The sequence below is a fragment of the Dendrobates tinctorius genome, unplaced genomic scaffold, assembly GCF_039654945.1.
Source record: "Dendrobates tinctorius isolate UK_male_01 unplaced genomic scaffold, ASM3965494v1 ptg000351l, whole genome shotgun sequence".
In the NCBI taxonomy this organism is placed as follows: domain Eukaryota; kingdom Metazoa; phylum Chordata; class Amphibia; order Anura; family Dendrobatidae; genus Dendrobates; species Dendrobates tinctorius.
The window spans coordinates 1,577,254-1,604,450 of record NW_027362017.1 but is presented as its reverse complement, the minus strand read 5'-3'; the positions used below and the strand labels follow the sequence as shown (position 1 = coordinate 1,604,450).

Below are 27,197 nucleotides of genomic sequence, written 5' to 3'. Positions count from 1 at the left end.
CCCTTCTATGATATATTTATGCCCTAATGGGTCATATGGACAGGTGTTAAGTAGAGATGGGCAAACCTGAACAGTCCGTACCTAACACTTAGCGTTTGGGCACATACACTACCGTTCAAAAGTTTAGGGTTACTTAGAAATTTCCTTATTTTTGAAAGAAAAGCACAGTTTTTTTCCAATGAAGCTAACATTAAATGATTCAGAAATACACTCTATACATTGTTAATGTGGTAAATGACTATTCTAGCTGCAAACGTCTGGTTTGTAACGCAGTATGTTCATAGGTGTATAGAGGCCCATTTCCAACAACCATCACTCCAGTGTTCTTATGGTACTTTGTGTTTGCTAACTGTGCAAGAAGGCTAATGGATGGTTAGAATACCCTTGACAACCCTTGTGCAAGTATGTTAGCACAGCTGAAAATAGTTTGAATGATTAGAGAAGCTAGAAACCTGACCTCCCTTTCAGCTTGTTGAGAATCTGGAGCATTACATTTGTTGGTTCCATTAAACTCTCAAAATGGCCAGAAAAAAAGAACTGTCATGTGAAACTCGACAGTCTATTCTTGTTCTTAGAAATGAAGGCTATTCCATGCGAGAAATTGCAAAGAAACTGAAGATTTCCTACAACGGTGTGTACTACTCCATTCAGAGGAGAGCACAAACAGGCTCTAACAAGAGTAGAAAGAGAAGTGGGAGGCCCCGCTGCACAAATGAGCAACAAGACAAGTACATTAGAGTCTGTAGTTTGAGAAATCGACACCTCACAGGTCCTCAACTGGCAGCTGCATTAAATAGTACACGAAAAACACCAATGTCAACGTCAACAGTGAAGAGGCGACTCCGGGATGCTGGCCTTCAGGGCAGAGTGGCAAAGAAAAAGTGATATCTGAGACTGGCTAATAAAAAGAAAAGATTAATATGAGCAAAAGAACACAGACATTGGACAGAGGAAGATTGGAAAAAAGTGTTATGGACAGAAGAATACAAGTTTGAGGTGTTTGGATCACACAGAAGAACATTTGTGAGACGCAGAACAACTGAAAAGATGCTGGAAGAGTGCCTGACACCATCTGTCAAGCATGGTGGAGGTAATGTGATGGTCTGGGGTTGCTTTGGTGCTGGTAAAGTGGGAGATTTGTACAACGTAAAAGGGATTTTGAATAAGGAAGGCTATCACTCCATTTTGCAATGCCATGCCATTCTCTGTAGACAGCACTTGATTGGAGCCAATTTCATCCTACAATAGGACAATGACCCAAAGCACACCTCCAAATTATGCAATAACTATTTAGGGAAGAAGCAGGCAGCTGGTATTCTATCTGTAATGGAGTGGCCAGGGCAGTCACTAGATCTCAACCCCATTGAGCTGTTGTGGGAGCAGCTTGACCGTATGGTACGCAAAAAGTGCCCATCAAGTCAAACCATCTTGTGGGAGGGACTTCTGGAAGCATGGGGTGAAGTTTCTCCAGATTACCTCAGCAAATTAACTGCTAGAATGCCAAAGGTCTGCAATGCTGTAACTGCTGCAAAGGGAGCATTCTTTGACGAAAGCAAAGTTTGAAGGAGAAAATTCATTTGCAAACTCATTTGATTAATCAAAGTATGAGTTTTCATGGAAAACACAAAATTGTCTGGGTGATCCCAAACTTTTGAACTGTAGTGTCCACCGAACATGGACTTCTACAGTAAGTCCATGTTAGTGTTTGGGTTCTGCAATGCGAGAAATAACGGCAGCTCTCATCAGCATTAAGATTATTACCGCCAGTCAAAGAGCAGGGGTTACCATGCTGTCAGATGACAGCGTGATCCAGCAGCTGTGACCAGTCGTAAAAAGGATACCCCCTGTCACAAGCTTCGGCTGATGAGAGAGTACTACTCCCATCAGCCTACACCTGCTATCCCGGCTATATATATAAATAAATGTGAAAAAAATGATAAGGGGTCTCTTCAATTTTTGACAGCAAGCACAGGCAATATTGACAGCTAGGAGCTGAAAGCCTCAGCTGTCAGTTTTCTCATGGCTGGTTATCAAGAATAGAGGGGTCCAATGCCATTTTTTTAAAAAATTTTAAATAAATAATTTTAAAAAACGGCATGGTGCCCCACTATTATTTTACAACCAACCAAGCTAAAGCAAGCAGTTGTTGGCTAGTATTCTCAGACTAGTAAGGGGCCATGGGGCCCCAGAAAGAGCACATCTATTAGATGGACCAATTCTGGTGCTTTGTGTGGCTTTCCCACTTGCCCTGGTGGCAACTGTTTTATGTCTGCTGACAACAAGCCCAAGGGTTAGTAACGGAGAAGTATCACCTTTATGCCCATTCCACTAAAGCCCATGCCACCTTTATAATCAGAAAATAATAAACAACCATAATATTCACCTTCACGCTTAATCCACCGATACCTATGTCCTCTGGAAAAAAAGAAAAATAATAACCAGCCGTATTCTTTACATGTCTGATGTGAAGATAATCCATACTGTCCTACAATGATCCGGATTATTTGAATAGCGGTCACATCAGTGATGCACCAGCCGGAACTCGCTGACAGGAGCGTAATAGGTCCAGCAGAGTCTAACACTGAGCTGCCATGAGAACGTTCACCGGAGTTCAAAGCTGATGAACTCTGGTGACTTAACTTACGGCATCACTAATGTAACTGCTGTCCATGGTTGTTTATTTTTTTCTTCTTTTCCAGGGGACATGGGCATTGATGGCTAGACATAAAGGTGAGTACTATGGTTGTTTATTTTTTTGCTTTTTTACAAGTGATATGGGCTTCAGTGGAATAGGCATAAAGGTGAGTATAACTGTGCTTTATTTTTATTTCAAATAAAGGAGTATGTGTCATTATTTCACTTAAAGGATTTTATTCTGGTTGTGGTTTTTTTACTACCTGACTATGGGTTTAGTAATAGGGGCATCTTATAAACATCTATCCATTATTAACCCCTTGGCTTGATGTGAGCTGCCATAAACAGCTGGCATCAACCCCATAAATATTACCCCACTTGGCACCGCACCAGGGCAAGTGAGAAGAGGCAAGCAAAGAGACAGAATTGGCATACATAATTGATCCGCCTTTCTGGGGTGAGCTGTTATTTTTAGGCTGGGAAGACCAATATCCAAGGCCCCTTACCAGTCTGAGAATATGAGCCCCCAGTTGTTTAATTTTACTTGGCTGGTTGTAAAAAATTGGCAGGACACCACTCCATTTTGTAAAATTATTTATTTAAATAATTTTTAAAAAACAGTGTGGGACCTCTCTACTCTTGATAACTAGCCATGATAAAGCTGACAGCTGGGGATTGCAGCCCGCAGCTGTCAGTTTTGCCAGCGCTGATTATCAAAAATAAAAAGAGACACCACATTTTTTTTTATTTATTTATAGCTCACAGGTGCCGGCTGATGACTACTCCCGTCAGCAGCACCTGATCTCGCTGTTATCAGAGACAGCCAGCGTAGGCTGATAAGAGTAGTAGAATCATAGAATCATAGAATCGTAGGGTTGGAAGGGACCTCCTGGGCCATCTGGTCCAACCCCCTGCTCAAAGCAGGATTCGCTAAATCATCCCAGTCAGATGTCTGTCCAGCCTCTGTTTGAAGACTTCCATTGAAGGAGAACTCACCACTTCTCGTGGCAGACTGTTCCACTCATTGATCACTCTAACTGTCAAAAAGTTTTTTCTAATATCTAATCTGTGTCTCTTCCCATTCAGTTTCATCCCATTGCTTCTAGTCTTTCCTTGTGCAAATGAGAATAAAGTTGATCCTTCTACAATGTGACAGCCCTTTAGATATTTGTAGACAGCTATTAAGTCTCCTCTCAGTCTTCTCTTTTGCAAACTAAACATTCCCAAATCCTGCAACCTTTCCTCATAAGACAGGGTTTGCAGACCGGTCACCATTCTGGTCGCTCTTTTCTGAACTTGCTCCAGTTTGTTGATGTCTTTTTTAAAATGTGGTGCCCAAAACTGGACACAATATTCCAGATGAGGTCTGACCAAAGAGGAGTAGAGGGAAATAATGACTTCACGTGATCTAGACTGTATGCTTCTGTTAATACATCCTAGAATTGCATTTGCCTTTTTTGCTGCTGCATCACACTGTTGACTCATTTTCAGTCTGTGATCTATTAGTATACCCAAGTCTTTTTCACATGTGCTGTCACTTAGCCCTATTTCTCCCATTCTATATATGCTTTTTTCATTTTTATTGCCCAGATGTAGTACTTTGCATTTCTCCCTGTTAAAAACCATTCTGTTAGTTGCTGCCCACTTCTCCAGTTTATTTAAATCTTAAATCTTTTTGAATCCTCTCTCTCTCTTCTCTAGTATTAGCTATCCCTCCTAGCTTTGTGTCATCAGCAAATTTAATCAGTTTACCCTCAATTCCTTCATCTAAATCGTTGATAAAGATGTTGAACAATACAGGGCCCAGGACAGAGCCCTGTGGTACCCCACTTGAGACATTCTTCCAACTGGATGTGCAGCCATTTACGACCACTCTTTGGGTCCGATCACTAAGCCAGTTATGAATCCACCTAACAGTTGCCTTGTCCATTCCATACTTAGTCATTTTTTCAATAAGGATTGTATGAGAGACTTTGTCAAATGCTTTGCTGAAGTCAAGATATACTATATCTACAGCATTTCCTTGATCCACCCAATCAGTGATACCGTCATAGAAGGAAATTAAGTTAGTCTGACATGACTTATTAGTTAGAAACCCATGCTGACTCTGTTTAATCACTTCATTCTTATCCAGGTATTGACATACATGTTGTTTAATAATTTGTTCAAAGATCTTTCCTGGTATAGAAGTCAGACTCACCGGCCTATAGTTGCCTGGGTCCACCTTCTTCCCCTTTTTGAAGATAGGAACAACATTTGCTCTTCTCCAGTCTTCTGGCACTTCTCCTGTTCTCCAAGAATTTTCAAAGATTATGGAGAGGGGTTCAAAAATTTCTTCTGCTATCTCCTTCAGTACTCTGGGGTGTAATTCATCTGGACCTGGAGACTTGAATTCATTTAGGTTAGCTAAGTGTTTCCTCACTATCTTTCTGTTTATAGATATCCTGGATTCTTCTATTCCCTTAATAGGACAGTGAATAACAGTTGATGTTGCATTTCCTTTCTGAGAGAAAACAGATGCAAAATAGGAATTTAAAAGTTCAGCCTTCTCAACATCCTGTCTTACCATTTCATCATTTTCATCCTGTAAAAATCCTATAGCATCTTTGACTTTTCTTTTACTTTTGACATATCCCCAAAATCCTTTATTATTGCTTTTGACATCTCTTGCAAGCCTCAGTTCATTTTCAGCTTTAGATAATCTGATTTGTGCCCTGCAGGTTCTGCAGACAGCATTATATTCTTCTTTAGATATGCCTCCCTCTTTCCATTTTATAAACATTTTTTTCTTCCTTTTTAGCATGTGCTTAAGTTCTGTGTTCATCCATCCTGGTTTCCTTAAATGCTTCCTATTCTTCCCTCTTTTCGGAATTGTTAACAACTGTGCTTTGAGAATTTCATTTTTCAAGATTTCCCATCCTTCCTGGACATTTTTGTCTTTAAGGATATCCAGCCATTGGATCCCTCCAATTCTCTTTCTGAATCCCTTAAAATCTGCCTTTCTGAAATCTAACCTTGACGTCTGAGTCTTCACAGGTCTTCCACCTCTAGTAATCCAAAATTCTAAAATAGCATGGTCGCTACCTCCTAGGGTCCCAGCCACTTTTACCTCCTCAACCATTTCCTCCCTGTTTATAAGGATTAGATCCAAGGTAGCAGTTCCCCTTGTTTTCTCCCTTACCTTTTGGAAGATAAAGTTGTCAGCAAGAGAGGATAAGAATTTCCTTGACCTGTTAGTTTTGCCTGAGAGAGATTCCCAACAAATGTCTGGATAGTTGAAATCTCCCATGACAACTATGTCATATTTTTTGGAGAACTTGGCCATCTGATGCATAAAGAGTTCATCTATATCTTCGGCTTGCACAGGCGGCCTGTAGTAAATGCCTACAATGGTGTCCTTTCCATCAGTACTCTCTCATCAGCCGACGCGTGAGACTGGAGGTAGCTTTTTTACTGCCTGTTACAGCTGCTGGCTTATGCTGTCATCTGACAGCGTGGGAACTGCAACCAAAACTAGCAAAGTCCACATGAAAAGCCAAATCTAAAGGTGCTAATTGAGGCAAATTTCTTCTGAGATTTTACACTTCTTTTGGCTATGTTCCAGTAATATATTGATCCTTTTAAGTAATACATCATGTTGAATAGGGTATAGCTGATATTTTGGAGCTTTAAGTCCATCTTCTGTTGGCCCCAAAGAACTCCAATTCAACACCTTTACCTACTATACCTAACTTATTCTACTATGAAGCAAACCTTTCTAGACCTTCCAAAGCTTGTATCTAGAAGTTATCAGAGTCAGCTTTATATAAGTCTTTTAAAAAGCAAACATTTTTTGAGGAGGAAATCGTAAACTGTAATGTTTTTATTACCTTCGATATAATTAAAGATTGTCATAAAATTGTTTTTGTCTTACAGGTTGTAGGGTATCGCCATTAATCAGCTCTCCAAGTCACAGTGAAGACTCCGATGGTGAGGAGACCCCAGCTTCTTCCCATCTCAAGTGAGTTGTTCTTCTTTATCTCCCTATGTAGATGTTGACCATTTTGACCAATTGATTTTTGTTGGATCCCAATGCATAATGGTGGGATCATGCAGAACCATGGTCATAGGAAGGTTATAGATTAAAAAAAAACTACTCCACTCCAGAAAGCATTACAAAGATGGGACTTCATGAGTAAACTTGACCCAGCTTTGAAGAAGAAAATATTTTTTCATTGTTTCATGAGTAAACTCTTTGCCCAAGTAAGAACAAGGTCATCCTCTGGTTCTTGAGTGCGCAATCCAAGTCTGTTGTTTGAAAAATGATAATACTTCACCCATGGGAGTAGGCATCTCAAGAATCAGAGGACATTGGGCTCTTTTCAGATCCTGAGATGACCACATTTCATCTGATTTCCTTTCCTTACTAGGCAAGTATTAGGTATGTAGGCAATTGTAAAAAAACAACATTCAGAAAACCAATCTCGCACAAGTCCATGTCTTCTACCTGATAAAATAGTCGCATGTCTACTGTGATTATTTATGGCTCTAGTTTTTCACCGTAAAGTTCCTTGACCATCATATTTGTACCTTGGCCTGTTGTTGTGGGTACATAACGTTAAAAATAATGGCCATATTGTGTCATTTTCAGCCAAGAGAGGTTGGATGTTCTTCGAGAGAAGATCCAGGAATTGACTGAGAAATTGAAAAATACCCACACCTGTCACATTTGCTTGGTAAGATTGCAATGGACATTCTTGGTTACCAATGTTGGATGTTGGCTTAAGTCAACAGTTGTCAATCTTTTACCAGTAAAACTGACAAAAATTATCTTGGTATTGCTCTACCTATCTTATTTAATTTTTAACAATGCTACACACTTAATTTTACACCAGTGCTGTATTTGGTCTTTGTGAAGCTATTGCCCATTATTGACAAGTTGCACAAGTAGTTTAATTTATTTAAGTAAAAAGTTTAATCCGGGAATGAATGCTAAAAATTAGGTTGGCATTTTCCACCAATCTCATTTTTGTCGGTGTTGCCAGGTAGTTTTGAAATCACACCACACCACATGTGTGAAGTTTTTTGATGTTGTATTTTTTTCTTTTGTGCAGGATGCCTACACTGTACCTGTGGCTTCTATCCAATGCTGGCACATTCACTGTGAGAGCTGCTGGTTGAGGGCACTGGTAAGAACGACATTTTTAACCCGAACTAACATTTTCCAGCTTCTACCATACCTAGGGATTAATTTCATTCTGTTACAACACTTTATGGGGGGTCACATATGGACACAAGTTGATCAGATGAACGTCTGTGGAGTTTAGAGTTGCTCTGGATGTTTCTCAGAAAATAGGGAATTCTCCTTCTCCTGATGCTATAAGCTGACATTTCTTATTTTCTCGGCAGGGATCTAAGAAACTTTGCCCTCAATGCAATACTATCACATCACCCAGTGACCTCCGTCGAGTTTACCTGTGACCCACACAGGTCTCCAAAATATAGAAACCAAGTCAAGGTCGTGACCACCTCTAATGGAATAGGGCTGTCTTGATTCGCATTGACGTTCTTCATCTGTTGTCTCCATGTTGCTTGGCCTCGGTCTCCAATATTTCCAATAACTCATATTGGATCAAGAACATGTCGTTTGTGTCTGAAACCTCCCAATTCAAGCCAAAAGTATTCATGTTTTGTCATTTCTAAGCTCAGAACTTCATTCAAAAAGCTCAACTCTGCTCTGCTACAAGAATTTCCAATTTTGGAATTAAAAATTAAGCAATTTTAGATTTTTTTTCATATTTGTCTATGCAGCTACCATGCAGATCTATGTGTCTCCATGGTTGCTTACTGCAGTCATGTTTAGCTCTGCTCCTTCTGTCCTCCCTTTTTGTTAAAAAAGAGGAGTCAACAGAAATATAGCATGACTGCTGGAATCAGACTACATATGCTTTGCACGTAGTCTGTAACCATGGATACAAATATCCCTGCGCAGGAGCTGTATAATGAAAATGGGAAGACCAACTTCACAGATGTTTAATTTCTTACTTTATGAGTTGCATAAGTCCACATACCCTAATTGGAGATTTGGTCCACCCTACAGCTGCTGCCATGGTAGGGCATGGGAATCTTGTTCTTGGTTTTTTTCTATTCCTGGTAGCATAGAGGGATACTTTACTGATGTGTACTAAGTTCTGAACCAGAAAGTGGGTGAAAGGGTCAGGTTGAGTCCATATGTTTGTTTTATGATGTTTAATAAACTTTGCACACTGATGGTTGCGTGTTCTCTTTTTCATCATTGTTTGACTTTTTGGTACCTACCGAATCATATCCCATGGTTTCGGATTAACTGAGACATCATAGATCTAAAGAAACTTGCTCCCCATTGGTTTTCTCTTAAACCTTTCATTCAGCAGAGCAGTTTCACTGTTGGGGGAAGCTTCATCCGGTACTACATTACCGCCATCTAACTCTGACTGCCCATTTCATTCATACTGTATAAGGCCTCATTCAGACGCCCACTTTCCACCTTCATGTTCTTTCCCGTGAGATATTACTACTCATACCCATTACAGTCTGTGGGCCCATTCACATGTTCCTGTTTTGTATCTATGAAAAAAATCACTTATGAGTCCGTTTTCCATGCAAAAAAATCTCTGATGAAACCCTGATGGTAAGAAATGACCACACACTGTTAACACTTGAACCATTTTTGAGGCATGTCACTCACGACTGAATGAGGCCTAACCTCGTGTGGTCAAAAGCAATTTTTTTTAAATAAATGAAAAAATAAATATCGTAATTGTAAAACCATGAATTTTTGGAGAATGTGGGGATCATATATCTGAATATTGAAACTTTTGGGAGTTACGGAAACCAGAAGGCACAATGTCGGGCAACACCTGGCAATGTTAAAAAGAGCTGGTTATGTCTCCAAATGCCTATAGTGCTACAATGGTGCCTGGCCGCCAAGCTAAAAATGCAGTTACGGAGAGAAAATTAACTATATTCTTCCCAGGAGCTGCCAGCTTTCAGTCGTAGTAGCACAGGCGGTGCGTCTTCAGTCACTGTTCAGTACACAGTGGGCAACGAATGTAAGCATGGCCGCTGGCACTTTCACAGTTCATTCAGCGTTGCAACTGTAGGAGGAAAAAGGAGAGGATTTCTTGTATAAGATATATTAAAGAGCTTCTTATTTGAATGTCTACTATTGATCTAGGAAATAAATGGAAGCCTTCCTTTGTGAAAGGAAGAGTGGATATATTAGCCCCTTTCCGACGTTGAGCATAATAGTGCGCCCATGTTGGAATCCCTCCCTTTGATATGCGCTCTGGCCCTGAGCCCACATGTTTCCCTACATTTCAGCTGTTTTGAACAGCTGACATGTGCCTCTAACAGCCGCGGGAGGAATCGTGAACCACCCATGGCTGTTAACCCGTTAAATGCCGCTATCAATCTCTGACAGCGGCATTTAACTCGTACTTACCGGAAGCATGTCGGAAATCCCGCCCATCGGTGACCCCAGGTGGAATTACACTTTTTTGCAATTTCACCGTACTTGGAATTTTTTTTTCTCATTTTCCAGCACATGATATGTTAAAACCAATAGTGTCGTTCAAAAGTACAACTTGTCCCACAAAAAACAAGCTATGTATAAATGGCCGGACCAAAAATGGCTCCTGGGACACTTTGTATAAATGGCCAAACCAAAAATGGCTCCTGGAACACTTTGTATAAATGGCAGGACCAAAAATGGCTCCTGGGACACTTTACACAAATGGCCGGACTGATTCCACAATCAAATTGGTGTAACGCCGAGCTGTTATTGCACCGGGAATGGAATACTAGACGTTTTCGGCCACCGTATATTATGCCACCCCATAATCTCGGGAGTAGGAGTTGTCTGACGTCCCATTATGGCATTGTCCACATGGTCTCCAGACCAATCTCTGGCCATCATTGCCTCAAACACAAAACCAAGACTCCATGCTGAAGAGGACAAAACCGACACTCCAGCCTCGTTTCCTGTCTTGCCCTGCATGATTGACTTTGAGAGCGATTGCTTGAGATGAATGGATAACCTTTAGCTGGACAACCGGTTCATAGGTCAATGTTGTGCAAACTACTAATGGTTTGTGAAGACACTGTGTGATGCTTTAAAAATAGTTTGTGATGCCTTATTTCAGTTTTAGCACAGAATGGCTGTTCTACTTCACCATCTGGAGAAGTAGAACAGGTTTCCTCATAATACCCTGCAGCAATCAGATCACATGGTGTAGCACAGCCAATCTGGGAGGCTATCACAAGCAGTATAAAACATAGGGGTGGCTAAGAAACGCTATTTTATACCTGTACTGTGTACGGATAGGAGCTCAGTGCACAAAAGAATAGGGATGGATAAAGGTCTAATGTGGTTGTAGTGTACTACTTCAGTGCTGACATGCCCGAATGAAACTGGGAGATAGAGTCTTAGTCTGTGAATAAATGCATAAACTGGAAATAAATTGATTAATCTTCGCTGCTGTTGAAGAAAAAATGAAAAATGCACATCCAAATGCAGACGGTTTATTCTCAGCATGTATTGAAGTATACAACTTCTTCATCAGAACAATCTATGGACCGTGGTGAGCTACTGGAACACCTGGAGGCTGTGGACCATGGTTACCTTGGGTGTGTATTTTACTGTACTTGTTAATAAATTTAAAAAAATGAAAAAAACTGCATGGGGTCCCCTGTAATTTTCTTAACCAGCAGAGGGAAAGTCGGTGGCTGAAGGCTGATGTCAATATTCCGGGAAGGAGGGCGATATCTCTAAAGGTTTCCAGGATACTAATATCAGCTCACAGATTTTTGGTTAGGTTTTACTAGTTATTTTTTGGGGGGACCCCAGAAAAAAAGTGAGGTAGGGTCCCCCCATAATTGAACACCAGCAAAGGCTAGACAGACAGCTGTGAGTTGATATTAATTGCCTGGGAAGGGGCCAGGAAAATTGGCCCTGCTCCCAGGCTAAGAACATCAGCCGTCAGCTGCCCAAGAGATGGCACATCAATAATCTTAGGCTAGTTTCACACTAGCGTACCTTACATGCAGCGCACGGCGCCGCTAAGCCCCGCCCCCTGCCTGCCCCATCCGGTCATCGCCTCCTACTATCGCACACGGCCGCATGCGATCTGCGCACCCTATCTTTAGCATAGGGTGTGCAGACCGTGCTCTGGCTGTGCGCTAGTAGGATTTTTGGCGTGCGCTGCGCACTTTTGAAGGTGTGCCGAGCGTGCCAAAATGCAACATGGTGCGTTCGGCGCACACCGGCGCACCTTCAAAAGTGCGCAGCACACGCACAAATCCTAGCTTCACATTGAAATATTCATGTTTTCTCATGCAAGCACCTCCATTTTTTGACTGAATTATATGCCGCAAAACTTCAGATAAATAGCTCTGTCTGGTAATGTGGTGATTTGTGTGCCCTAGTATGCCGTTCATCTGTTTGCTCTTTGCTGGGATCATGAAACTAGCCTAAGCCTTACTTTTCCCACTTGCCCTGTGGCGGTAGCAAGTGAAGTAATAGTGTTGGGGTTTGATGCCACCTTTGTATTTTCAGGTGACATCAAGCCCAGGGGATAGTAATGGAGAGGCGTTTATAAGATGCCTCTCCATTACTATTCCCATAGTTAGATAGTAAATAAAAAAAGCACCCAGAATAAAGTCCTTTATATTTGAAATAGAAATCCACATCCTGTTTTACAAATGTATTTAAAAATAAGAAAGTTAGACTAACTTTATGCCCATTCCATTGAAGCTCATGCCACCTGTAAAAAAAGACAAAATAATAAACACAAAAATACTCACCGTACTCCTAATACAAGGATGCTCATGTCCCCTGTAAAAAGAAAATAAAAAATCATATTCCTCACCTGACCAAAGTGCAGCTAATTCATATTGTCCCACGACGATTCTTTGATGCAGATTGAACCTCGGTAAACTCACTTTTGGCAGCGTTGCTTGAGAACTTTCTCATGCAGCGAGCTGTACCATAAGTGAAGTTACCGGGGTTCATCAAGTTTCAACTCGTGTAAACTTTCTCATGGGAGCTCAGCGCTAGACACAGTAGGAGCGTTTACGCTACTGTCAGTGTGTGCCAGATGGCGGGGATAGCGAATGAATCACTGATGTGACCACTGTCCAAATCATTGGGATCGTCATAGGACGGTATGAATAATCTTCTCATTCGGAGGTGAGGGATATGGTTGTTTATTATTTTTCTTCTTTTCCAGGGAACATGGGCATTGGTAGATAGACGTAAAGGTGAGTATTATAGTTGTTTATTATTTTCTGTTTTTTACAGGTGACATCAGCTTCAGTGGAATAGGCGTAAAGGTGAGTATAGCAGTGGTTTTTCATTTTTACTTCAAATAAAGGAGTATGTGTCATTATTTCAGTAAAAGATTTTATTCTGGTTGTGTTTTTTTTACAATCTAAGTATGGAGTTAGTAATAGAGGCGTCTTATAGACGCCTATCCATTATTATCCCCTGGCTTGATGTCAGCGGCCATAAAACAGCTGACATTGTAAAGGAGGGACAGGACTGTAGTCGTGACCTAAATAACCGCAATATCTATGTCCAGTCCTTCCCTTACAGAAAACTACTCTTCTCTTCAGCATACCTGCATCTCCAGATTCAGCTTCCTCTGGGCACTTCCCAGGCGACGATGGTCCCTCTTTCAGGCAACCCTTCAGCAATGGAGACACAGTTCAATTTAACTTTAACATTTTGTTTACTGAGTACTTCACAAGTTACATCCACAGTATGTACATCTTGACATTTACTGGTTTCCTCATCTTTCCCTTTCTGGCTGTCGCTTCTGTGCAGTACATGTCTGGACCGGACCATCCTAGACTGCACCCCAGTTCCTTCCTGGCCTGACCTCGCCATGATGACAGTTCCTTCTGCGTGTTTCACCCCAGACTCAAAATCATCAGTCACAAAGTTTGGTTGCCTCTGGTAAAGCATCCGGCCCGTCTGTACCGATCTCATTGAAGCTCCAACTTCTTTCATTTCATCTGCCCAACCGATTCATGCCCTAAAAGCATCTGCCCAGGCGATAAGTCGCCACATCTTTCCTTTCTTGTTCTGGCCCACTGCTTTGACACACATTGACAGTGGGTATCATGGGCTGCAGCACTTTAATGTTGCGTGGCTGCCAAGCTGTCTGGGCCTATAGCCCATGTGGACACTAGGGTACCCTGGCCATGTCTGACTTAACTTCCTACAAAATTCCCTCTTACTACCTCTCCTAAAATTAACCCTCTATAAACATCCAATAAGGCCCACTAGTATGCCCCCCATCTAGTGGCCCACAACAGAACTAAACTTACCATATGTATAAGAACTATCTACTAAAGTCCCCTCTTCTAATGTCCCCCAAAAGGATGCACTATACATACCCTAAACTGTACATGAACATCAGTCACATTATATTATTCAATATTATACTAAAGGAACACAAAACAATATAATACAGTTTTCTACAGAATGGTAACACATACATACTGTACATGTGGCAGTACCGTAAAATATGAGCGATAATACATATTTCTATGTAGCAGTACCACAGACATTTATCATGGACATTATCAACAAATGAAAGACAATTAAAAAGAGTGAAGTACGAAGGTCATTATATCTCACACCCTTACAACATCAACCCCACAAATATTACCCCACTTGCCACTGCACTAGGGCAAGTCGGAAGAGCCTGGCAAAGCACCAGAATTTGCACATCTAATAGATGCGCCTTTTGTGAGGCGGCTGTGAGCTGCTATTTTTAGGCTGCAGGGGGCCAATATCCATGGCCTGTTACCAGTCTGAGAATACCAACCCCCAGCTGTTTACTTTTACTTGACTGGTTGAAAAAAATGAGTGGAAACCAACGCCAATTTTTAATTATTTATTTAAATAACTTTTAAAAACATTGTGGGACCCCTTTATTCTTGATACAGTAACCATCCATGATAAAGCTGACAGCTGGGGGTTGCAGCCTGAAGCTATCAGTTTTGCCTGCACTGATAATTAAAAATGAAAGAGACATCACATCATTTTTTAAATTATTTATAGCGCACAGGTGCCGGCTGATGAATACTCCCACCAGCCGCACCTGCTCTCGCTCTCATCAGCTGACACACATGACTGGAGGTAACGTTTTTCCTGCCTCTTACAGCTGCTGGTTAACGCTGTCATCTGGCAGCGTGGGAACCGCAATTATCTAACCGGCGGCAATAGTCTAGTCTAACTACCAATCAGAGCCCATGTTTGCTGCTCTGTCTTCAGTGACAGCAGACATAGGCTGATGGGAATCATACTCTCTCATAATCTGACACCTGTGGCCAGAGGGAAACTTTATACCGTCGGTCACAGCTGCTGGTTCACGCTGTAATGATCTTGCCGCTGATTAGAGCCTGTGTTTACCGTGCTGTCATGCAGATGACAGCATGGCAAACAATGGATGTGAATGGGGTCCGGGTACAATTCTAGTACCCAAACCAAACTTTTTTAGATGTTCCGCCGAACCCGCTGTACTTACCATTCACACATTCGCCAATCACTACTAAAAGCAAAACTTACAGTGGGGCAAAAAAGTATTTAGTCAGTCAGCAATAGTGCAAGTTAAACCACTTAAAAAGATGAGAGGCGTCTGTAATTTACATCATAGGTAGACCTCAACTATGGGAGACAAACTGAGAAAAAAAAATCCAGAAAATCACATTGTCTGTTTTTTTTTTTCATTTTATTTGCATATTATGGTGGAAAATAAGTATTTGGTCAGAAACAAGCAATCAAGATTTCTGGCTCTCACAGACCTGTAACTTCTTCTTTAAGAGTCTCCTCTTTCCTCCACTCATTACCTGTAGTAATGGCACCTGTTTAAACTTGTTATCAGTATAAAAAGACACCTGTGCACACCCTCAAACAGTCTGACTCCAAACTCCACTATGGTGAAGACCAAAGAGCTGTCAAAGGACACCAGAAACAAAATTGTAGCCCTGCACCAGGCTGGGAAGACTGAATCTGCAATAGCCAACCAGCTTGGAGTGAAGAAATCAACTGTGGGAGCAATAATTAGAAAATGGAAGACATACAAGACCACTGATAATCTCCCTCGATCTGGTGCTCCACGCAAAATCCCACCCCGTGGGGTCAGAATGATCACAAGAACGGTGAGCAAAAATCCCAGAACCACACGGGGGGACCTAGTGAATGAACTGCAGAGAGCTGGAACCAATGTAACAAGGCCTACCATAAGTAACACACTACGCCACCATGGACTCAGATCCTGCAGTGCCAGACATGTCCCACTGCTTAAGCCTGTACATGTCCGGGCCCGTCTGAAGTTTGCTAGAGAGCATTTGGATGATCCAGAGGAGTTTTGGGAGAATGTCCTATGGTCTGATGAAACCAAACTGGAACTGTTTGGTAGAAACACAACTTGTCGTGTTTGGAGGAAAAAGAATACTGAGTTGCATCCATCAAACACCATACCTACTGTAAAGCATGGTGGTGGAAACATCATGCTTTGGGGCTGTTTCTCTGCAAAGGGGCCAGGACGACTGATCCGGGTACATGAAAGAATGAATGGGGCCATGTATCGTGAGATTTTGAGTGCAAACCTCCTTCCATCAGCAAGGGCATTGAAGATGAAACGTGGCTGGGTCTTTCAACATGACAATGATCCAAAGCACACCGCCAGGGCAATGAAGGAGTGGCTTCGTAAGAAGCATTTCAAGGTCCTGGAGTGGCCTAGCCAGTCTCCAGATCTCAACCCTATAGAAAACCTTTGGAGGGAGTTGAAAGTCCGTGTTGCCAAGCGAAAAGCCAAAAACATCACTGCTCTAGAGGAGATCTGCATGGAGGAATGGGCCAACATACCAACAACAGTGTGTGGCAACCTTGTGAAGACTTACAGAAAACGTTTGACCTCTGTCATTGCCAACAAAGGATATATCACAAAGTATTGAGATGAAATTTTGTTTCTGACCAAATACTTATTTTCCACCATAATATGCAAATAAAATGAAAAAAAAAACAGACAATGTGATTTTCTGGATTTTTTTTTCTCAGTTTGTCTCCCATAGTTGAGGTCTACCTATGATGTAAATTACAGACGCCTCTCATCTTTTTAAGTGGTGGAACTTGCACTATTGCTGACTGACTAAATACTTTTTTGCCCCACTGTATATACAGAGAATATTAAGATATGAGCTTGCCATGTTCTTCTGTACAATACAGAGGCACATTCCCTTTGGTTATGGACAGCGTCACAGTTGGTGAAATAGGGATTACTGTAGAATAACAGGTTAAGAAGAGGACCTCCATCATTTTCCAGTATAGCGCCATCTAAAGCTGTGCTCTTTGCTGTGAAAACTATACTTCAGCTACAATTCGTGAGATCACGGTAAGGACGCGTTTCTGGCTTTCACCTTACTGAACTTACCTCAACCTTGCTAACTCTGTCTCTCTGACTGCTGCTCCAAGGTTTGCACAAAACTAATTCCCATATGTCACTTAGAGACCTTCCTAGAAGTTTCTTGCTGTAGGTCCTCCGTTTTTCCTGCTTAAATGAGTATACTGCCATGCTTTGCTTGATTTCTTCACACTCACCCAGTGATGATCACCTTCCCCTGAGGGTGTCCTTTCTTCTTCCTTTCTCTCTCTCATGAGCTGGGTCAATACCAGTGGAGACACAACAAACATGCGCCCACAGGATACAGAGACAAGCAACTGAGAACCAACTATTGGTCAAGGAATGATAGGAGGAAATGCCTAATATACCCCCTCCTGCCTAAGTATAGGCTGGGAAAGGAAAATTTTGCAGGACAGTGTCAAGTTCCTGCAGAATTTAGCTGTGCCTGTAGCTAAGTGGAAACTCTCTATGAGCAGAGCTGGCAGTGAGCTCAAAGCAGCTCAGGGAGATGGTCTGATGCTGGGGGAAGCAGAGCGGTGAACACACTGAGTAGGGTGGCGCTGAGAAGGCGAGCGAGATGCCAGCAAAACAGTAGTCTGTAACCATTGAGACAAATAAGTCTGCATAGAACATGTATATACAAAGTGGTGAGAAATTTTTAATAGAGATGAGCAAGCACTAAGATGCTTGGATGCTCATTGCTCAAACCAAGCAATTTCAAATGCTCGGGTGATAGTTTCAAGTAAGGAGTAAAATGGGAGTCAATGGGAAATGTAAGCATTTTTTCAGCAGACCCTACAAGGAGAGGCATAGTGTTACATTTTTACTTCACTTTATGGACTGACCATAAAACATTCACAATTGAAGAGAAATTTGAGTTTATAAGAAAAAACATGTTTTTTTCCTCTATAATGACATGTATATAAGGCTAAATTTTAAATAAAATTGCAATTTAAAAAAATAAGATATAATTTTTTGTTTAAAAAAATTGGAAATTTTAATGTAATTTATGAAGAAAGCAAGATGTGCCAAAAATAGGGACTCAGATACACTCTGTATTAGGTATAAAGGAGAATGTGTGAATTCTCAGTGATGGAGGGAAATATGGATCTGTGCAGCTGGCCACCTCTCCATTCAGTCTCCTCCTATTGTACCCCTGGACTGAGTTCTAGCAGTTCATCTTGTGGAAATGCCACAACTACAGTTGTGCACAAAAGTTTACATGCCCTGGCAGACTTTTTGCTTCCTTGGCCTTTTTTCAGAGAATATGAATGATAACACCAAACCTTTTTTCTCCACTCATGGTTAGTGGTTGGGTGAAGCCATTTATTGTCAAACTACTGTGTTTTCTCTTTTTAAATCATAATGACAACCCAAAACATCCAAATGACCCTGATGAAAAGTTCACATACTCTGGTGATTTTGGCCTGATAACATGCACAGAAGTTGACACAAATGGGTTTTAATGCCTAATAAAGGTAATATCCTCACCTGTGACCTGTTTGCTTGTAGTCAGTGTGTGGACATAAAACTTGAGTGAGTTTCTGGGATCTTGCATCTTTCATCCAACCACTGATGTTCTGGATTGTGAGTCACGGGGAAAGCAAAAGAATTTTCAAGGGATCTATAGGAAAAGGTAGTTGAACTGTATAAAACAGGAAAGGGATACAAAAAGATATCCAAGGAATTGATAATGCCAGTCAGCAGTGTTCAAACTGTCATTACCAAATGGAAAATCAGGGGCTCTGTAAAAACAAAACCACAGTCAGGTAGACCAAAATAAATTTTGCCCACAACTGCCAGAAAAATTATTCAGGATGCAAAGTATAACCCACAAATAACATCAGATGAAATACTGGACTCTGAAAACTAGTGTTATGGCTGTTTCAAGATGCACAATAAGGGGGCACTTGAAGAAAAATAGGCTGCATGGTCGAGTCGCAAGAAGAAAGCGATTACTGCCCAAATGCCACTAAGTATCTTGCCTACAATACACAAAACAGCACAGAGACAAGCGTCAAAACGTCTAGAACAAGGTAATTTGGAGTGATGAGACCAAAATTAAACTTTTTGGCTACAACCATAAATGATACATTTGGAGAGGTCAACAAGGCCTATGATGAAAGGAACACCATTCCTACTGTAAAGCACGGGGGTGGATCACTGATGGTTTGCGGATGTGTGAGCTACAAAGGCATAGGAAACTTGGCCAAAGTTGAAGGAAAGATGAATACATCATATTATCATTAAATACTGGAGGCAAATTTGCACTCATCAGCCCCGAAGCTGCGCATGCGACATATTTGGATGTTCCAACATGGCAACGATCCAAAACACAAGGCCAAGTCGACCTGTCATTGGTTACAGAAGAACAAAGTGAAGACTATGGAGTGGCCATCTCAGTCTTCTGACCTCAATATCATTGAGCCACTCTGGGGAGATCTCATGCGCACAGTTCATGTTAGACAGCCCAGGAATTTACAGGAACTGGAGGCTTTACCATCTGAGAAAATAAAGAACCTCATCCACAGCTACCACAAAAGACTTTAAGCTGTCATTGATAATAGAGGGAGCAATACACGGTATTAAGAAATGGGGTATGTGAACTTTTGATCAGGGTCATTTGGATGTTTTGGGTTGTCATTATGATTTAAAAGAGAAAACACAGTAGATTGACAATAAATGGCTTCACCCAACCACTAACCATGAGTGGAGAAAAAGTTTTGGTATTATCTTTCATATTCTGTGAAAAAAGGCCAAGAAAGCAAAAATTCTGGCAGGGTATGTAAACTTTTGAGCACAACTGTATCTAAGGTTCGTGATTATTTAATAATTTGTAGGAAATGCTTTAACTCAGATGAAAGTAATTGTCAAAGAAGGAAGGAAGGTCAAAGGGAAGGAAGGAAGAATGGATGAAGGAAGTAAGAAAGGAGGGAAGGACAGAAGGGAAGAAAGGAAGGATAGAGAAAGAAAGTAAAGAAGAAGTGCAAAGATAAAGAAAGAAAGGACAAAGGGAACGAAGGAAGGAAGATAGGAAAAGAAGGAAGAACAGACGGACAAAGGGAATGAAGGAAGGAGGGGCAAAGGGAAGGATGGAGTTCAAAAATGCAATGGAGAGATGAAAGGAATGAGGAAGAAAGGGAGCGAAGGAAGGAGGGACAAAGGGAAAGAAGGAAGGAGGGTCAAAGGGAAGGATGGGGAGGGAATAAGTGAGTTAAAAGGACAAAGCAATGGAGGGTTAAAAGGAGTGAAGTAAGAAAGGATTAAGGAAAAAGAGAATGACAAGAGAAAGGAAGGTGTAACAGGATGGAAGTAAGGAAAGGAAGGAGGGAAGAAAAGGAAGAAAGAAAGGAAGAAATAAGAAAAGGGGAAAAATGGATGAGGATAAAATTAATACTTGATATTATGTAGGAGTGGAGATATGGGAAAAAGTAAGGGGCAAGGAAGGTAGGCAGGAAAAAAGGTATGGAAGGAAGAATAAAGAGAAAAAGAAAATAAAAAATGAAGATAAGAGAAAAAAGATGAAGGATGAATAAATGGAAAGGGAAAGAAAAGGAAGCAAGAAATAAGGGTAAATTGTGGGAGAAATTAAGAAAGTAAGAAATTGTTAAAGAGAACATTATAAACAAGATACCAGAAAATAAGAAAAAGATGGCAGAATAGAATGAGGATGGACAAAAGGAATGAAGGGAGGGAAGAAGGAATGACTGACAAAGGTAGGGAGGGAAGGAAGGAAAGAGCAAAATAAAATAAAATAGATTGGAAAGAAAGAAAAAATAAAAGGAATTGTGGAATAAGACAAACAGAATAAATTGCTAAGAATAAAATCGATAATAGAATATAAAAGAGAGGAAAAAGGAAAGAGGATGGAAATGAGAAAAAGGGTGAACGGAGAAGGAAGGTAGCAAGGAATAAAACAAGGAAGAAAGGGAGGAAAGTTGAATACATAGAAGGGTAAGAAAAGGAAGGAAGAAGGGATAAAAATATGGGACAAATGAGAAAAAAAGAAAATGTTAAAAAGAAAAAGAGGGAAAAAAACAAGAAAAGAAAGATAAAGGATAAGTATAAGTTAGAAAACATGGAAAAATAAAGTGAATAATTTGATGGCAGAAAAAAATTAGAATAATTAGAGTTTCTATTTCTTACTTTCCTTTCTCCTCTTTCTATCCTCTTTTTCTTCATAATTTTATTTTATAATTTTCAAAATTATCTGAACTTCAAACCCAAAAGGGGCCATGAAAATCTAACTGAGGGGGCCAGAACTGTGTATGTTCTCCCCGTGTTTGCGTGGGTTTCCTCCAGGTTCTCTAGTTTCCTCCCACATTTCAAAGACATACTGATAGGGAATTTAGTTGTGAGCCCCGATGAGGACGGAGGAGTTGATATCTGGGTGCTGCAGCTTATGTGGTGCTGTAAAAGAAAAGCATACTAAATAATAAATAACTATTTTATGTGGGGTCCTACCGGGATCCATGAGACTTCAGTTATGCCACTTGGTATCATCCTCTATCATTTCCGTCTTTTTCTCCCTTTTCTTCCGCTCATTCTATATACCGCTTTACCTTTTTCTGTCATGTCTCATTTTATAATTTTCTCTACCTGCCTTGTTTCACTGTCTCTTTCGCTCTCTCTCAGTCACATAGTGGAAATCTCCATGGTTCTCTTATGGTTTTTCTATGACTTGGAAACCCCAGCTCTCAGGCAAACTTCCTCTCTCTGCAGACTGATATAAAAGTGACTGAAACAGAGCTCCCTGACACACACGGTTTCGCGTCTCACTAACTAAAGCTTCAGTCTGTTCCTCTTCCATCATGTCCTCACCAGTCAGATCAGAAGACCCAGAGAATCCAAAGTCTTCTATTTCAAGGTGCCGCTGTCTGGACTACTGCCTTGTCATCTCATTGGTACTTCTCACTATGGTGGTGGGGTCACTTTGTGCTTTTTACATGACTTTGGAAAGACCACATCTTGTATCTACTGTGGAGGCACAAGTCAAGATGGACCTAAAGGTAAGTTCTCTTCTTCATGTATTAGATATCTGAGGTAACCTCCTTCCACTTTCACCTCTCGATACCATAGACTGTACAAATTAGTGAAGAAGCTATGAAAGTCTTCCAACATAATATGATGGAAGAGCTTGGAAAGACCACCCGACTCTCTATTACATAGATATTACTTACAATGACCATATTCTACCACCGAATTGTAAACACTTCCTATCACTTCCGTTTATTAGCCTTTACAATATAATACAATGGCATTTTAGCTCAAGTGATGGGATAAGAATTATTATCCCAATGAGCTGCCCTATTATAATAATTTATTTTTTTATATTTTCTGTATTTTAATTTAGATTTTTAGTAATAATCTGCTAATGTTTTTGCTTTCATTATTTTAATCATATTTTTATTTCTTTTTTTTCAGGGAAACAGTGCCCAACTGGTGGTGGTTGATAGTAAGTTTATTTTTTGTATGATTATATTATAATTGTTATTGGTATTTCTAGCTATTTAAAGAAGCAAAATAAATTATTAGCTTCAGATATTTTGACACTCGATACCATCAGCCATTGATTTCAAAAACACTTTTGAGAACGGACTTCATTGATTTAGAGACAACATTCACCTTGGACTTTGACTTATTTAGAAGACCTTCCTAACGTGACAATGGGCTGGTCTCAGGCTGTCCTTCATCTGGGCGCTCGAGGGATCAGATCTAATTTACAGGAGGACATTGTGAAAAGTTCTCAAGTCCTTGAAGAGATAGTTGTAGCGTTCCTTCTGTTTCATAGATAACGGACCTCGACAGTTGACCCGTCTCTACGAACTCATAATCCCTTAATTGGGTGTTCGAATAGAGAAGCCAAGAATACAATATCATAAGAAACATATGGATATTACTACAGATACATGTTAATATAAAACTGAAAGGGGCAACTCTACAGAATTCCTATAGCCATGCATGGTCATGAAATAGTTGTATTGTAGGTATTAAGGTCGATTGAACAGATTTGGTGGCAAAGCATAATAGTTTGACTTTTTATACCTTGGCTGATGAGGGTAGATGAAAAAATGGGAGGTAGTAGTGTTCAGGATAGACAAGCAACATCCACATAATAATATTAACATGCTATAAAACAATATAGGTAAAATAATTAAAGGAATTGTCCTTTTAGTTTAGGTCAACGTAGAAATTAGATAGTTGTCGATCTAACCATAATTCATCCAACAGCTATCTCTCCTTATTCCTTCTCCCAGAAACTATAATGCTTAGCTTGGTCGAGCGCGCCTACGCGACCCTCTACGAGACCCTTCCGGCAGCTGTTTATCTCAGCGCCGACCAAAAGGATTAGCTGTTGAAATTCTAACAGCTGGAAATTTCTTTCCATGACATAATCTGTTGTGGGAGAATCCATACACATTAAATTGTCAGCCGATACAGAAGAAATTGGTTTATTTGGCTGACTTTAGTCTAATGTATATGGGGTCCATTAGAAGGGTCATAAAAGGATAAGTTGGTCATAGGATGTCCCACCGTTGGTATCCTTGAATAATGAGCTTGGTGGAGCTCAGATAGTTGACCATACAATGCACGGACATGTTGGCTCCTCTGAAGAGTGAGTGAGGCTCTCTACTCCGGTTAGTAGATGAGAGACTTGATTAAAATTTGATAATGGGTTTCTAAACTAGTAGCCACATAAAGAGTATAGGAAGTATATTTTTTGTTGGTTCTAGTAGTTTTTACCCACAATATTAATTAACTGATCTCTCTTTTCTTTTTTTTTCTCTCTTTAGCTCAACTGAGAAATGGCAATCTAAATTGGAGTATGAATAGACTCGACGACCAATTTGTGGGTCAATATTTCGAGAAAAACAACCAAAAACTTGAGATTAAAAAATCAGGCTTCTACTCCATTTTCTCTCAGATAACTTTGAGATGTGTTTATTTGAATGAGGATGATGATGTTGATGATGTGAATTGCAATCAAGAAAAAGGGGAAGTGTCCATCTCCATTCTAAGCAAGAACAACCCAGAAAAAGCACTCCTGAAATTATTCATCAGTATCATAAACTTTACCAGGCTTACCCAGCCAGCATCATACTCTAGAAGCATCAGATATCTAAATGAGGGTGACCAGATAACGGCACAACTCCAGACTAGTCAAACAATTGAAAACTGGCAATTTGATCGAGCATATAGTGTCTTGGGACTTTCCTGGATCAGTGACTATCCTCCGGACTCAACCCACCAATGAGTAACCAGATATGGCAAACAAAAAGACATAGTATAATGCACTACTGGACATTGTGATACTTACACAGGTCACGTGTACTCGGGTTTTAGTATTTGGGTGGATAATTGATCTTCAAGACGTTGTAAGAGGTCCCCATCTTTTTGGACATTTAGTTTGGTTTGTTATATCACTATGTGACATAATATAGGATTATGACTCCTTCTTGTATGTAGTATGAGAGCCTTATAACACCTCAGAGGTTTTCATTACATTTTAGAATGCTAATTCTACATAAATGCTGCTCTGTATTCCCGAAAAAGGTGATGGACCATCAAAATTCAGGTCAGCTTGTGAGATCCTTACCATTTGATTGATTTCCTCATGTATCAGACCAACCCTTTCCCTATTTTTAGAACTTCTCCACCCAAAGCCTTTAAGGGAATGTTATGATAATGTCCATTATCACCTAGTACTGGATTGTCTTGTGAATATGAATTTTTTTCTTCGTGTATATTTATTATTGATCTCAAATGACTTTAATTTATTAAGTTATATTTATTAAATATTTATTCTTTGGTATTACATGTGTGATTGATTCTTTGTTGTAAGTTGAGAAAATTCACTCAAAGGCTGGAAGATCGGAAACAGAGGCTCCAACCATCAGGACACCCAACAATCCCAACAAACTACCAGTGTTCATACTGGTCTTCTGAGAGGTCATTCTCATGAATGGTAAATACATTGGTGAACTCTTGCTGGTCAACACTGTATGACAGGTTGTATAGACCAGGGTTCCCCAACTCCAGTCCTCAAGGCCCACCAACAGATCATGTTTTCAGGATTTCCTTTGTATTGCACAGGTGATGCAATTATCACCTGAGCATTACTAAGGAAATCCTTAAAACATGATCTGTTGGTGGGCCTTGAGGACTGGAGTTGGGGAACCCTGCTATAGACCACCGTATTTTGACTCAAAATGGCAGCTTTCCCGATAATTAAGGTAACTGCCTTTTTTTTTTAATCCTCTGATGTTTAAGAATGCCAAAGTATTCTTTAAGGTGATTTTTCCACAATATAATATTGGTGGTCTATCCTTAGTCTGTGGGGCCAGATATAACATGCATAGTCGCATCAAATACTCCCATGAAGGAATCAGGGACCTGTTTGACTGCTGATGAGTGGGGTTACTAAAGGTTGAACTCTACAGATCACTCATTGATGTTATATTTTCCCTATAGACCGAGCTACAACACTGGACCATATGGTCCACATGGACCATGAAGAGTAGAAGCTTCCATTTATTAATGTAGCCTCTCCGTATTCGATAGTTTTCCATCAAGATTTTAGAATTTAGATTTTAGCTTGCATCAGCGAAGACTTTATCTCTCATTTCCTCACCACAAACATGCATCTAAGACATACAAACACAAAGGAAGCCAACCAGCCGACCAGAGTTGTTTACAGACAGTCAGAGGAAAATAATGTGCGGAAGTTGAAAACAAGATGCGTAAAGCCAGCCATAGACGGGGCCCGTCTGCCTTAGATCTGGAGGCCACAACGATGAGATTAACTCTATGTTGTTCTAATTAATGCATATATCTTATTAATTTTTATTGATCGGGTAATTTTTTTGTTGGAGGGTCTCACCACTAACTAGTCACGAAAAAACTAGAGTTGACTTGTGACGACTTATTTTGGCAAGCTGTGTTTTTTCATGGCACCATTTTTGGGTGCATATCATGTGTAGGGGAGATGCAAAATTGCGTTTCTGCACTTTTATAGTCAGGATTGTTAAAATTTGATTTCCTAGTAGTTTAATTTTTTCACATAAAAAATAAGTAAACATCAAATAAATGTTCTGGTACACATGGGTTCACCTTGTCACGGGTGGATGACTTTTACACTTCTTTGACTAAAACATTGTCATCTAAGTTCCCTATGTTATTTACATGTACTATTGGTATTTACCTACTGCAGGGTATTGGCCCATTTTGCTTTTATCCTCGGTAAGGGGTGAAAGGCATTTTTTTACATCCTGTATGATTTTTTTAGGATATAATATGAACATTAAAGGAAAGTTATCATCACAAAGTGACCTTTTGATCAAATTAAGTTAATTTTGATTGGTGGATTCTGAGTTACCAGCTGTGCATAGAGGTTTCACCTGTCATTGTAATTCTGCCTCTGATGATAATGAGACTGCTGAAAAGTCTTCAAGAAAGGACAGGAACTATGAGTCTAAACAAGACCAAGGCAATGTGAAATTGGTAAATTATGAGATTTTTTTTTATAAAGATTGTGATATGAAATAATGTGGCAAAACTGCCATTGTTTTAACGTATAAACACAAAAAGTCACTTTCTGAAGATAGCTTTCTTTTACGAGGGCAGCCATTGTTAGGCCCTGGCATCTTAATGTTTAAATGGAGATTAGAATTCTCACCAATTCTTGACGTTTAAGTGGAGCATGGTAACGTGTATCAGCAGAGGCAGAGCTCATTGCGCTGTTCCCACCGATGCAGTAGTAGTTCCCATGATGCATATATCAGTCATTAACAAGCACTTGTTAATAACTTGATCACAGGAGATGCCCTAATGATCAGGTTTACACTGTGTATCTCACAGCAAGCATTCAATTTACCTGCAGTGCCTCCACTGGAGAATTGAAGTATTACACAGTGTCTTTTGAAATCAATGGACTGTCCATGATATGCCTGGTCCTCCAAGATTTGAGATGATCCTCTTGGAGAATAAATAAGGATCCTACACAAAGGTTAACCTTCTATTGGCTCAAAATTTACCAAACCTAAGTTCGTGTTCTTGGATGACCTTCTTTATGCAGAAAAACATTCAACAAAATTCCATGCATTTTAAAGCGTTTGGATAAGTTTGTTAGTA

At 40.3% G+C, this 27,197-nt stretch overlaps 2 protein-coding genes across 2 annotated transcripts in view; both read left to right on the top strand.

Annotated features, from left to right (window-relative positions):
• The window catches only part of LOC141075415 (E3 ubiquitin-protein ligase Rnf220-like), a 50,866-nt gene extending 41,999 nt beyond the window's left edge, over positions 1-8,867 (top strand). The window contains exons 9-12 of the mRNA XM_073562448.1: positions 6,550-6,634; positions 7,265-7,349; positions 7,728-7,802; positions 8,023-8,867. Coding sequence (XP_073418549.1) covers positions 6,550-6,634; positions 7,265-7,349; positions 7,728-7,802; positions 8,023-8,094 — 317 coding nt within the window. The 3' untranslated portion in view covers positions 8,095-8,867. The remainder of the gene's footprint in view (positions 1-6,549; positions 6,635-7,264; positions 7,350-7,727; positions 7,803-8,022) is intronic.
• A 12,974-nt stretch (positions 8,868-21,841) lies between these two features.
• On the top strand, positions 21,842-24,829 carry LOC141075433 (uncharacterized). Its single transcript, XM_073562474.1, has 3 exons — positions 21,842-22,075; positions 22,491-22,521; positions 23,861-24,829. Exons 1-3 carry the CDS (start codon positions 21,878-21,880, stop codon positions 24,319-24,321), a joined length of 690 nt encoding a protein of 229 aa, XP_073418575.1. The 5' UTR covers positions 21,842-21,877; the 3' UTR covers positions 24,322-24,829.
• The last annotated feature ends 2,368 nt before the right edge of the window (positions 24,830-27,197 follow it).

Excerpts from the sequence above, each read along its gene's own strand:
- LOC141075433 (XM_073562474.1), top strand. The coding sequence starts at position 21,878 with ATGTCCTCACCAGTCAGATCAGAAGACCCAGAGAATCCAAAGTCTTCT. Across the intron at positions 22,076-22,490 it reads AAGTCAAGATGGACCTAAAG|GGAAACAGTGCCCAACTGGT; the intron begins GTAAGTTCTCTT and ends CTTTTTTTTCAG. Across the intron at positions 22,522-23,860 it reads CCAACTGGTGGTGGTTGATA|CTCAACTGAGAAATGGCAAT; the intron begins GTAAGTTTATTT and ends TTCTCTCTTTAG.